The sequence below is a fragment of the Xiphophorus hellerii genome, chromosome 5, assembly GCF_003331165.1.
Source record: "Xiphophorus hellerii strain 12219 chromosome 5, Xiphophorus_hellerii-4.1, whole genome shotgun sequence".
In the NCBI taxonomy this organism is placed as follows: Eukaryota; Metazoa; Chordata; class Actinopteri; order Cyprinodontiformes; family Poeciliidae; genus Xiphophorus; species Xiphophorus hellerii.
This window is the reverse complement of record NC_045676.1, coordinates 30,372,036-30,385,153: the sequence shown is the minus strand read 5'-3', so window position 1 is coordinate 30,385,153 and position 13,118 is coordinate 30,372,036. Positions and strand designations below refer to the sequence as shown.

At 41.2% G+C, this 13,118-nt stretch overlaps 1 protein-coding gene and 1 long non-coding RNA gene across 5 annotated transcripts in view; one reads left to right on the top strand and one right to left on the bottom strand.

The window, feature by feature from the left end:
* Positions 1–3,498: 3,498 nt before the first annotated feature.
* On the bottom strand, positions 3,499–8,176 carry LOC116720570 (uncharacterized). Its single transcript, XR_004339411.1, has 4 exons — positions 6,128–8,176; positions 5,903–6,039; positions 3,810–3,897; positions 3,499–3,708 (listed from the first exon to the last, which is right to left on the bottom strand). It is a non-coding gene; the product is annotated as an uncharacterized LOC116720570 (long non-coding RNA).
* The window catches only part of marchf1 (membrane-associated ring finger (C3HC4) 1), a 26,774-nt gene continuing 19,630 nt past the window's right edge, over positions 5,975–13,118 (top strand). For 3 of the 4 annotated variants that reach the window (XM_032563899.1, XM_032563898.1, XM_032563897.1), the window contains exon 1: positions 10,047–10,229. In XM_032563899.1, the coding sequence (XP_032419790.1) occupies positions 10,143–10,229 (87 nt within the window). In that variant the 5' untranslated portion in view covers positions 10,047–10,142. Of the gene's footprint in view, positions 6,087–10,046; positions 10,230–13,118 lie in introns of those variants that run through there. The other variant, XM_032563900.1, reaches the window with a different exon arrangement.

Below are 13,118 nucleotides of genomic sequence, written 5' to 3'. Positions count from 1 at the left end.
CGTCTGGCTTCTGCTGTGGCTGCTGGATTTGGCATTCCATTGATTACTCTTCATATCCATTGCCACATATAACTTTACATTTCACTAAGCGGTTAGCTTTGTATCGTTCCCATTTATGTTATTAATTAATTAATTTAGGTTAGCTGTTTGAAATATTTTCTTGCGGCGCTGCTGTCACTCCGTTTTGAACAGGTTTGTTTTCAGATTTCAATAATAATGGATCAATTTAACCATTATATTTACACTGGACCTTGACATTGTGCACACTGATTAATGTGAAAAGATGTGCTCTTTTATTCGGCTATTTTGCCTAATTGATTTTGGGTTTCAGTTTTTATTTTTGATCTCATTTTGTGATAAATATGCTAACCGGAAGTAGCATATTTTTTAACGTAACTGCGCAGTTAAATGAATGAGTTTTCCTAACGAATACTGCATTGAAAGCCTCGTGATTTCTTAACTGGTTGCTTAGTTATTTTAAAATGTGTGTTTTATTTTATTAGTGTTTACCAGTCAGTTCATTTAAATTAGAGATTGGATTTGAAGTGTTGTTTATTGTTCTGGCCATTTAAGGGTCAGGCATTTTTAAAAATCTACCTTCAAATGAAAATTGAGCCAAACCTAACTGAACCACTGCCACGCTGTTCTTCTTTATTCCCTTTTGTCCTGGGAAAACACATGTGAACTTTAAAAAATACAGGGAACCAGCAGGAACGTTGAAAACATATAAAACCACAAATCATTCTGAAACAAAGTCGTGAACAGACCTTTTGAATTAAAATCATAGACTGTACAAAACATCAAACATTTATAATTTAGAATTTTTGTAAAATTTATTATTTTGGATTTTCTTAATTGCGTAGCAAGTACTCTGAAGATTTATTTTACAAATTTAAAATTTTCTTTGACAAATGCTTTCAACTGCTATTCCCTCCATTGCTGATAAATTGAGCTATATATAATTTTGGGTGCATTTTTGCCTTCTCAAAATGAATACATTTCCATTTTTTCCCCATCTGCTCTCTTTATTGGTCATTATTCACTTTAATTAGGTTCCATAAACAACTGTTCTTCTGTGTTGCGGTCATTTGTGTTCCTTTAGCCTTGCATTGTCCATTGGGCCACTAGTCTGGAGGAGCTGAGTGGGTGAGGCAGAACATTGGAAACTTCAACTACAAGGAGGCGTTGCTAGGTCCACACCGACGTGTTGCCCAGCTCAGTGGTTGCCACGGGAGATTAAAGGTTTTCTCAAACATCCATGAACGAATCAAGGCTCCAGGTATGTTCTTGATTAGAAAATAACATGATGCAAATCTCCAAGAAGTCGATTTTACATATCACTGCCCCTTTAATGAGGGGAGTTTATAGTTCATTGGGCAAAGACAAATTGCTAACTTTACCATAAAACACAGAGAAGCAGGAAGTATGATGTCCAGTCCTAGTTCAGCTCCAGCGTTAAGCCTTCTGTCCAGCCTGTTTGGTGATCTCTCTCTGCTTCTTCTTCACTAGTTGTTTTAATTTCTTGTCTTCATATGCAGCATCTTCTGAAAGAGGGTAGTCATAACTTGCATTAGACAGGTTTACATTTGTTGTGGCGGTTTTTATCGATGCTTACCTGTTGGGCCTTCCTCTTTCTGGATGCAGACCGAAGCCAGACTGAACAGGGAGAAGATGACGAAGGCTAAGATGATGAAGGTGATCTCAAAGCCAGAGAATGGCACTTCCATCTGCACAGCTGCCTAAACAAAGCATGAGGTGAAACCGAATCAAAGCTCACAATAAGATACAGAATTAATAATAATAATAATATAAAGTGTTGCTCAGAGAACCAGGAAGATTTTACTGCTTTTAAGGGGGCGGTATTAAGTATTCATCAGACACATGGTGCTATTTTATAGCACAATGAACTAACTGTTAAAATAAAATTGAATTCATAAATGAATGCCTGTAAATTGGGTCTCGGTCTTTTTAAAAAAAAAAAAAACTCCTGCTCTTTCTGAAACTCCACTATCAGGAAGTCATCACAACATGGATCCTCTATTAACCCTTTAGCAACGTTTTTAACAGCTTTGTACTGAGAGGTAGCTCCTGCAATGAGCTCAGCAAATGTGTACTTCCACCAGGTATCTGCTAATTGCTGGTGGCTAGTCTGAAGGAGCTGAGTGAGTCTCGGGGGAGAGCTGCTCTGTGAAACGGAAGCTTGGAAACTGCAGCTCTGAGGAGGAGCTGCGTCTGGAAGGCAGATCTAAGTCCAACCAGGTGTTTTGAGTGGTTGCCATGGGAGATTAAAGGGTTTCTCAAACATGCATGGAAGAACCAGGGCAACACTCCAGGTATGTTTTTGTTGTGGGAATAATATAACATGATGTAATGCTTAAAAAAGTCGATTTTACAGAATGCCCCTTTAAATCAGATTGAGTTATTTTATCTGGACTCTAATAGAGTTCCAGCTGTGCTTATGATATGATAGAAGCTGCAAGGTGATGGTTGCAGTTAATCTTTATGCTTTTATCATGTATTGAACTTTGAACTGCCATGTAGCTAAAATGTTCTATACTAAAAAACATTGAAAATTACATAATGTAATAAATCAGATATTTTAAAAACATTTTTACAAAGATGCTCTTCACATTAATTTGTATAAACAATATGAACTATGAGAAAATGAAGTTTTGGTTAAACATTTGGCAATTACTGTGCGTGACATGGTGCTTTTTCAAACTGCACTACTCACTTTCCTCCACCAGAGGGCCTGAAAGAATTCTCTGTAGTTCATCGAGGTCTAATTTCAGAAACACGGTGTATTGTGTGCACTGTTTGACAGAAATAGTCACTCCTGGTCTGAAAAGCAAGATTTTAAAACCTCTCTTGCTCATTAAAACCTTCATCTATCCATAAACATTTCAACAGCGTATTTACATCTCATTACCTCATTGTAGTAAAGTTAGACAAAGTGCAGGAACAGAATAATGTTGTGGTGTCAGAGTCGAACCAGAACTGAAGGAATAGTCTGCTTTAATAAAAGGAAAACACATTTTGTGTCAACTTTTAGCAGACTTTACTCCACTAAGTGACACATTTCAAGGTCAGAACTTCTCAGCAGCCTAAACCTTCAGTTCAACGCCTCTGCTTCGAAGTCCGTAGTGAACTGGGAAGTTGACCAAGTGACACTCTTCAAACATTTAATAAAAAGCCAAAGTCAACTTCAAGCAAAAGGAGGCCACTGGAACTGTACCTGCTGCATAAATATTTGATCCCTGAACTCATTCAAACTCTTAGGTATATTCAGGTTAAAGCCTGTTTGCAAACAGGTTCGGCTCTTTAATGTCCAACGTGAACGAGTCCAACGTGAACGAATCCAACGTGACGGCAAACCGGTCCGACCAGCACACCCTTTGCTTCAGACATGAATTTGTTTTACAACCTCCGTAAGCCGAAGACATATCCAGTTTTTTCACAAATAGATAAGAATCGTTAGTTTGTTGTTGTTGGACTTACTGATGGGAGAGACACACGGTCTGTTTTCCAGGTTCAAAGTTCACAGAGGAATCTCCCGGTGCTGTCTCTGGACATCCTGCAGGGCGAGCGGCCAGGTGATGCTGTTGTGAGCCACTTTGTTTCAGCAGGTGTCTCTTTATTGCATTTTTTAGTTGAACAATTTGGCCACTCCTTTGTGCCTCATCCTGGAAGAAGCAGGTTACACTGGGACTGCAAACAAAGCACACGCACACACGCACACACACACACACGTTCATAGGTCGGCCTGCAGGCCCGCTTTTATGAACTGATAAGGATTCACGGCCACACACCAGGAACAGGCTGAGTTTTTCTCACAAGCTGAGCATTAGCAGATGAGTCACACCGACATCTCCTGACTCTGGGTTCTGTCAGTAGTTTCTGCAAAAATAATAAGAAGAAAAAAGGCCTTTTTGATCTTGTTTGCTCTCCTTGAAAAATCAAAAAAATTAAAATCAAAAATGTAAACAATTAAAAAAATATATATACATTATGTCGCAGTAAATTTAAGGATTTTAAGATAAAAATTCATTTATACCCATTTTAAAATAGTTTGACTAAATGTTATTTTGCATCTGGGTTTCAAACAATGTAAGGAAATATTCATATTCACAGTTCTATTGTTTGTGAGTGCAGTCGAACAATTAATGCTGTAATTGTTTTCTGTCATTTATTTAATGAGACATGGGCAGAGAAAAATGTTTTATTGCCCTCACTGCAATGAAACATTTATTGCAGTGGATGAATGTAATAAATGAGCATTTATTCACTGCAGCAGATGTGAATAAATGCACATTTATTGGGCAGCGGCGGCAGCACCGGCGCCAGCAGGTGTGTTGTATTCTGTACAGCTGCAGCATTGAGACGCAGTGTTGTGGCTGTAATGTATTCTAAACTTTTCACTACGACGGATTATTAGGCCACTGTAGACAATGGCAGAAAGAAAATTCTACCAAAAACAATTTTCTAGAACTTTTTTTTTTTTTTTTGTGGAAAATTCTATTTTAAAAGTACTCACAAATGTCCATGTTTTTTCTAGAATTTTTTTTTTTTTTAAATCTCAAACTCGATTTTTTTTTTTTTTCTGGGAAATTGTCAACTTTTCAAACTCAGAAATTTCCAAGTTTTTCTAATAAATTCTTGAGACCAAATTCAAAGTTCTGGAGGTTTTTCTAGACTTTTCAAACCTAGAAATTACCGTATTTTTTCTTGAACATTTCTGAGATGAAGCTCAAAATGTTTGATTTTTTTTTTTTTCAGCAAATCTTCAACTTTTCAAACTATCCCATCAGAAAACGATAAAACGCATCAGCATTTTAGTGCTGCATGTAGCATAAGCTCCAGTGTCAAACCATGAACATCTGATCTACATTTGCTGCCGACTGAAAGACCAAAACGATTAACCATTTGAAACAGACACGTCATAGATTCCCTTATTGGCCTGCAGCACTTATTAGTAATTTATAGTCAAACCAAACCAAATGTTGCACAACAACACATATATTCACATTTTAACTACACAAACTGAATTGTTTTTCTCTGTATTCCTGCCCTAACATCGGCATTTGTACTTACTACAGTAGAAATATCTTTTTTTTCCACAGTTGGGAAAATTTGATGCACCAGCAGCAAAGCAACAGGCAAATTAAAACATGCAGACAAATACAATAAAAAATCAGTTAAATACTGTACAGGCTATTTTATATGAACTTTTGGCAATTTATTTATGCCTGATGCTGAATAAAACTTTAAAAACAAAGTAAATCCCAGAAAAACATTGACAAATTCATTTTGAAGTTTCAGGCGTTTCCTTTTCTTCTTTTTATTGAAAATCCACCTAAATTCTGCATGATTTGCAGAATTTACCTAATATGTTGGATTTTTTTCCTGCATTTTAGTTTTCTACAAAATTGATTATTATTACACTGTCACTTTACGTTACAGTTAATATTCTTACCCCCGGAGGTTTTAGATTTAAAGTTACCTTTTTGTTTTATATTTCTCTTAAGTAATTTAAATGTAATGTAAAATGACCTGGAAATTCATCACCTAAGATAAATGAAATAAATACATGAGAAGGGTTTGGCTGCTTTATGCCAAGAAACAGGTTTCCATATAAATTGTTCTCTATCTGATTTTTTTATTTTTATTTAAACAATATGGAAATTATGACACATTTAAAAACTTTTCTTTTCAATATTGCTGCTTTACATTGCTTTATTTTTTTAAAACTTGCTTATCTCATTTCCTATATATAAAAAAACTAAATTCTTGGTTGAATGTAGATTCAATCTAAATCTGCCAGGGTATGGATAATTTGGGGGGCTTGGGGAAAACCCCCCCCCCCACACATACTCAACACGTGTGTGTTTCCCGGCAGCCTCACCTTCAGTGTGCGGACATTCCTCGCTGATCATCCCAGCGAGTGTGAAGAGCGCAAAAACCAGGATGGAGAACATGATGGTCCACACCTCGAGTTGGGTGAACAGGGAGGCCATGGAGCCGGAGTCGCCTCCTCCCCGGCTGTGTGTTCACAGTAACGACACTGAAATCAGCAGCGCTGCAGAAAGGTGAGGTCCCACCATCACATTAATCAGAGTCAAACACTTACCTGCTGTGTCACGGGGGAGAATCAGCCGATCACAAAGCGGCTGCACTCTCTGCCTTGCGTTCCTCTTTTTCCCCTCCTTTCTCTGACGCTGCTGCAAAGGCTGTGAAGAGCTCTGACATCAAAAGGTGTCAAGTTTAAGTGGCATCGTATTAACTCTTAATTATTTATGGGGAGCTGTGACTCACTGTGACGATGTGTTAAAACGGACGATTGAACTCAAAGCTGAGTTCTCACTCAATGCTGGGAGTTTTGAGAATCTTAAAGCAAAAGTAAAATCAGTTTGTTTGTTTTTTTTTTGTTCTTTTAAAGTTTAAGGTCCAGTCGCTCTGCAAGCTGCTGCTGATGTGCTGAGAGGATTTGCTGGTGCACCAAAAGCGCGTTTGTGCGATCAGTGACCACAGGTTTTGACGGGTTTGCTTTTTTAGCGTTAAACCACAGTGAGTCCACACAGACTTCTCTTTTTGTCTTCCTGGGGTTTTGTAATTTTACGTCTCTCTGCACATCGACGTGTGTCTGTATGCATGCGCTGCAGGGTCTGAGGGCTTTTGACCTGGAGATCACTGACAGAAAAAAGGTTGCAAATCTGAAGAGAGTCACTAATGTTGAGAATACACACACACAGAAAACCAGTTAAAATAATAATAATAAAAAAAAGATCTTTAGCACTTTATTATCAGCAGCCTGTCACAAAGACAATTTGTTTCAATTTCTTCTGTAAAAAAAAAAAAATAAAAGAGCCAAAAGATGGGAAAGTAAAGTTTTAGCACAAATGATGTGATTCCAGAAAAACTTTAACTTTCTTTACTTCGTATGTCTTAAAGTCATCAGTTCCAGATGCTGTTTTACGCCATGTGATCATTATTATTATTATTATTATTATTATCTTGTATTTTTAGAAACACATCATAATACAATTGCAAGAAAAGAACAGAAACTGAGAAATAAAACTGAAAAAAAAGAACAACTCCGCAAGACTTGCTTTAGGCGCAGAGTACTCATAATTAAAACCTCTTTAAGATACAATAAAGTCTGACTCAATGGAGGTGAAATGGTTTAGTTCAGGAAATCAGAAGCACCAAGTGGTTTTTACTCTGAATTTGCAGTAAGCGAATAAAAAGTGATTAAGTTGATCAAGGTGAAACAGAAATGTCTTAAAGGAACAATGTTTCACAGGCACCTAGTGCCAATTTATAGCACAATCACATAACTGTTAACTTCAGTTGTTATAAAAATGCTACATATATGACGTATGACTTATAAGAAATTTGACTTCATAATTTAAAACCTTGAAATTGGTACTCCGTTTTTTTAAAGTCTTTCTGAAACTCCGCTTTCAGGAAGTCATCACGTCACTCCTCAGTTAGCCCTATAACAACATTTTACCAGCTTTGCACTGAGAAGTAACACTTATAACGAGCTCAGTATGCACAGTTACAGCAGGTGTTTGCTAATTGCTGCTGGCTAGGCTGAAGGATCTGAGTGGGGGGGCTGCTCTGTGATCGGGAAGCTTGGAAGCTGCAGCTCTGAGGAGGAGCTTTGTCCTCGTAGGCGGAGCTAAGGTCTACCCAGGCATGTTGAACAGCTGACCAGTTGCCATGGAGTTCAAAGGATTTCTCAAGCATGCGTCAAAGAATGAAACCAACACTCCAGATATGTTTTTGTTTTGATCATTATAATATGATGTAAAGCTCAGTCAATTTTACATGATACTTCCCCTTTTAATCAATTACATTTCAGTTCACTGTCAGACATTAGAGCAGCTTAAGGTCAAAAACTTATCAGTTCTCACCATTAAAAAACATACATTTGATCAGCGGGTCGTAAGAAAATAATAGAAGTGATTTGCTCATCACCAGTTGTTCCGGACCTTTTCCTCAATATCCAGTTTGGATGTTTGAACATGAAGTTTGAGAACCCTAGGTTTACTCAGAACTAGTAATATTTGTAAAAGTCGAACTGTGAAAATGTTTACATCTGCTTATTTTTGGGACAGTGAACGCCTCCCAACCCCGGGATCACTGCTTGTCATGTTCCGTGTTTTTCTGTGTGTTTATTTTGAGTTTCCTGTGTCTCTGAGTCTCCGTGTTGTCCCTTCCTCCGCTGCCGCTCCCAGGCACCTCTCTGGACTTCCTCCGCTGCCGCTCCCAGGCGCCTCTCTGGACTTCCTCCACTGCCGGCTCCGAGGCGCCTCTCTGGACTTCCTCCGCTGCCGCTCCCAGGCACCTCTCTGGACTTCCTCCGCTGCCGCTCCCAGGCACCTCTCTGGACTTCCTCCACTGCCGGCTCCGAGGCTCCTCTCTGGACTTCCTCCACTGCCGGCTCCGAGGCTCCTCTCTGGACTTCCTCCACTGCCGGCTCCAACAGTCCGCTCCAGACCACTTCCGCTCCCGTCCCCAGTTAGTGGGTTATCGGCCCCAGTTAGTGGGTGTTTCCCTAGTGCCAGTTCCGAGTCTCCACCCCTTAGTGCTCCTCCCGAGACTCTTAGTGCTCCTCCCGAGACTCTCAGTGCTCCTCTCGAGACCCCGCCTCTCAGTGCTCCTCGTCGTCGCTGCCTCTGGGCGGCCCCAGAGTCTCTTCGTCGCCGCCTCCAGCGCCGCGGACGGCCGCCGGACGGCCGCCGGACCACCTCCGTGGTTCACGCCTCCAGCGCCGCGGACGACCGCCGGACCACCTCCGGACCACCTCCGGACCACCTCTGTGGTTTCCGCCTCCTTTGCCTCCACCCACCCTGTGGGTAGTTTTTTGTTTGTTTTTGGACTCTGGCCCCCCGTCCAGCACCCCTCCGCCCACCCTGGTTGTGTTTTTGTTTTTTGGGCATCTGGTAGCCGCCCTTGAGGGGGGGGTACTGTCATGTTCCGTGTTTTCTGTGTGTTTATTTTGAGTTTCCTGTGTCTCTGAGTCTCCGTGTTGTCCTGTCTCCCTTTGATTACTCCCAGGTGTTTCTCGTTCCCTAATTACCTCCTGTGTATTTAGTCTCACCTGTGTCTCTGTGTTTTGTCGGGTCCTCGTTGCTTGTCGCGTCGTGTTTGTCTAGTCTGCCTGTGTCTCCAGTTGTGAGCATCTGCCCTGCGCTCCTTTGTGCTGCATGGTCTTTTGGACTTTAATTTTCATTAAAAACTATCTATTCATCTCGACCTGGGTCTGTTGCCTCTGCCTCACCACCGCACCACATGACACTGCTGTGTCAGCCATCCCTTTAACTCTCCCACATTCCTATTATGTCAGTCACAATCCTCATGACCTGAGGCAGTCGCAAAGATGGATCCACCCTTCATCATCCTTCATCATCCTCACACACTTCAGCAGCACTCTCTGATTGGGTTAATTTTTCGCTTTGTGTCCAGTTGGATGTTCCTGTATTCCTCTCTCTAACCTGGAGGAGGGAGGAGGTGTTTAATGTCTGTCAGCATATTGCTGCACCGCAGGGAGTCTGAGCAGTCTGTGTGTGTGTGTGGGGGGTGTGTGTGTGCGTGTGAGACTGCTGTCCATGTGAACAAGTTGTGTAAGCTTATTAGCTCCACCACTGGTCAGAGGAGCAGATTGGGGTTAGTCTAAGCCTTAATCCTCGTGAACCTTATGCCTGTTATACAGGAAGCACGACAGAGTCCTTAGCCCCGCCTCCTCCTCCTCACGGCCACAGACTGCTCACAGACGCGCGCGCCACAACACCACACGCCATCCCTGCTGTCTTGTTTACCACTTTACTGGAAGTGGACGGGGTTGTGGAGGAAGGGGAGCGAACGGCGCGCACTGTTGAGTAGTTCCCCAGTCGCCATGACGACCTCACACCCCACCATCCTCAGAACTGTCTCCGTGTTGCCTCGGTGACCTGATCCCGTTTTGTCTCCATCCCTCCGATGATCCGGATTGGGCTGATAAGGGAGCGCAATCCGGCTGCCGGCGTCTGGTTTTCTCCAAACAGCAGCCTCCGGTCCAGGAGCGGGGAGGCGATCCGTGATGGGAATGCTGGGAACGCTGCGGGAGTAGCACTGGAGCGTTGCCTGGAAACAGCAGCATGCCGGTACAGCAGATAACTGTGGTCCCGGCAAGAGAGACGGCCGGCAACGGAAAGAGTGCCTCTCGCTCCAAAGAAAAGAACGAGGTGAGATCCTGACCCGCCCCAACACCAGCAGAACTCACAGAAACAGTTGAGGTCCACTCACATTTCAGTCATCTGGACTTCCTGGTGGCAGGAATCTAAAACACGTTCAGTATGTTTGATTTTTTTTTTTTTTTTTCCTTCTGACTACTTCTTACTCTCTTGTGTGATGGAGATGCATGGAAACCTTCGCAGTCTTAAGACGGCAGCAGCCCCATCACAACTCGAAACAAAGTAGTCCCAGAGTGTCAAAGTACTCTGCTTGAAGAAACCTCGTCATTAAAAATGCATGAAGCTACAAAGTGATTTTGTGTGGCAGCACAGCGGAAACCTGAGGTCACAGAGTTCCTGGAACGTTTGTGTTCTTAACGCTCTGCTGATGGCACTCCTGATACACACTGTGATGTGGTTAGTTAGTATCAAGATCAGCGTGCAGGGTGGCTTGATGTGTTTTCGTTCTGCAGCTTTGATGTCACATGTCACAGCGCAGAAGTAAGGTACGTCTGACCGTTGGATAGCAAAACTGCTAAAAATTATTTAGGGCTTTCATAACTGCTGATGCAAATCCCAACCTACTTCTGTGTACTTTTGTGTTCAAGCAGGCCAAATAGTCAAAGATTAAAATGTATTTTTAAACTGGCTAAGACAATTCGCAGACAACAATAGACCAAAAATAACTTCCTGTCCTGGTTCCCAGGTTTTAGCTCTCGCTTTCCCTCCAACAGCAGGCGGCTGATCCTATTGGTTGCCGATTTAGAGTTAGAAAAAGTGGACCAATGACGTCACCAGCTGAGTTCTTGCTTAGGTTTGTCCGGTTTGCTTAAGCTGCTGCCGTACTGTTTCTTGTGTTTTAGCGAAAATATGTTTTGCAAGAAAATAAAAAATGAAACATATTCTACGAAAACATGAAATCCTGTTACATCTGCAATCAGTTATGACCTGAATCACACAGTAAACTGAAACTCCCTCCAATGACGGCAACTTCAAGCACTGAGCACACTGAGGCAAATGAATGAGAGCAGACAGAGAGTTGGCATAGCTTAGCATGAGCTAAAGTCATATGATTATTGGATCACTGCTCACACATCCGAGTAATATTTAGGTGATTTATGATTTTTAGAAGAAGAAACTGAAGATAATAGAAACTAGTAAAAATATTAACTCCCCATGGCCACAGTCACCTTTTACTCTATTTCATCTGAGACAAAATATTTAGCTTATTATTCTTATCCATTTTTATCTCATTTATGCTGTATCATTTAAAGGGACAGCGTTATCTAAAATGTACTATTTTGAGCTTTACACCATGTTATAAAGTTATTCCTTCATCAAACACATACCTGGAGTTTTGCCTTGATTCTTTCATGCATGTTTGAGAAATCTTTTAATCTCTATGGCAACCATTCAGGTGTGCAAAACACTTGGAGGAACCTGATGCCGCCTTGGAAATGAAATTTCTCCTCTGAGCTGCGCTTTCCAAGCTTCTGCCTCTCAGAACAGCTCTCCCCTGCGACTCCCCTACGCAGCTCCTTCAGACTAGCCAGCAGCAAGTAGCAAACATTTGGTGGAACTGAGCTCTTTTTAAGAGCTACTTCTCAGAGCAAAACTGCAAGAGCAGCCATGTTGCGATGTCTTCCTAAAGGGGGAGTTTCAGAAGGAGCAGAAGCTTTTAAAGAGACAGAGGCCAAATTTCAAGGCACTAAATTACAACGTAAAATGTCTATTAAACCACATTTGATGTATAGATCATTTTTAGAACAAATAAAGGTAACAAAGTTACTCTGCTATGAAAAGGTGCCATGTGGGTGGAAAATACAATACACTGGAACAATCCGATCTGTTGCCTGTCAGTATAAATCTCATTCTCCATTTATGAAGTCTTTGCTGATATTTTAGTGAATCTTGGTTGTAAATAATTACAGTCAGCCAGCCTGGATGTGTAACATACATAGACTTCGGTTTTACAAATATAAAAATAATTTCATCATTCTCTACAGGCCATTCTGAAACAGTCACAGGCTTTCTGCTTCTAACTTAAATCTATGAAACATTAAAAGCCCAGCTAATATTGACAGTTTGGACAGTATGGAAACTGTCTTTTGTTTTTTTCAATTGCCTTGTGTTAAATGATGTTTATTTATATCGTACATCAAGCCTTGTGCATATTTTGGTTAATTACATATTCTGATTGCCTTGTCAGAATCTATAAAGTTTCCATGTACATTAGAAATGTTAAAGGTCTCACCCTTGCATGTCCTGATTTTAATGTTGGGAGTGTTTTCATTTTATCAGCTTACGCGCTATTATTTGTGCAAAGAGTATCTCCAGTTGCCATGGTAAAAGCCTTGAAGCCACTGTGTTATTTATATTTTATTTATATATATTACATTACATATTACATTGTAGGACTTATGGTTCTTTCTACTAAAACCTGCAATATGTAACTTTTATTTTAAAAATAGGTTTTTTGAAACATATTTGTTAAAATTATTATTATTTCATGGCATTTGTGAAAAGATCCAGCTCCTCTGCTTTCTCCCAGTGCTCCCAGTACTAACTGGAGAAGTACGCCACTCAGTCAGAAACAATCAATCAGAGCCAGGAGGAGGGTCTTAGCGCTGTCAATCACTCTTGTGCTCACCCCCTCCCACTAGCTTTGTGCTAAGCTACAGCTGGTTCACCACAACATAGCCTGCCATCAATGTTAAGGCTAGTTAGCATGACCACCGATGACAGCGGATTAACAGTGGCAAGTTTGTGGGCTCTAGTGTCCCTTATTTTTTGAAAGTAGGCTGACAGGACAGGGGGGGAAGACATGCCGCAAATGTCGCCGGGTCCGGGAGTCGAACCCGCGACGGTCGCGTCGAGGACTTAAGGCCTCCAAACATGGGT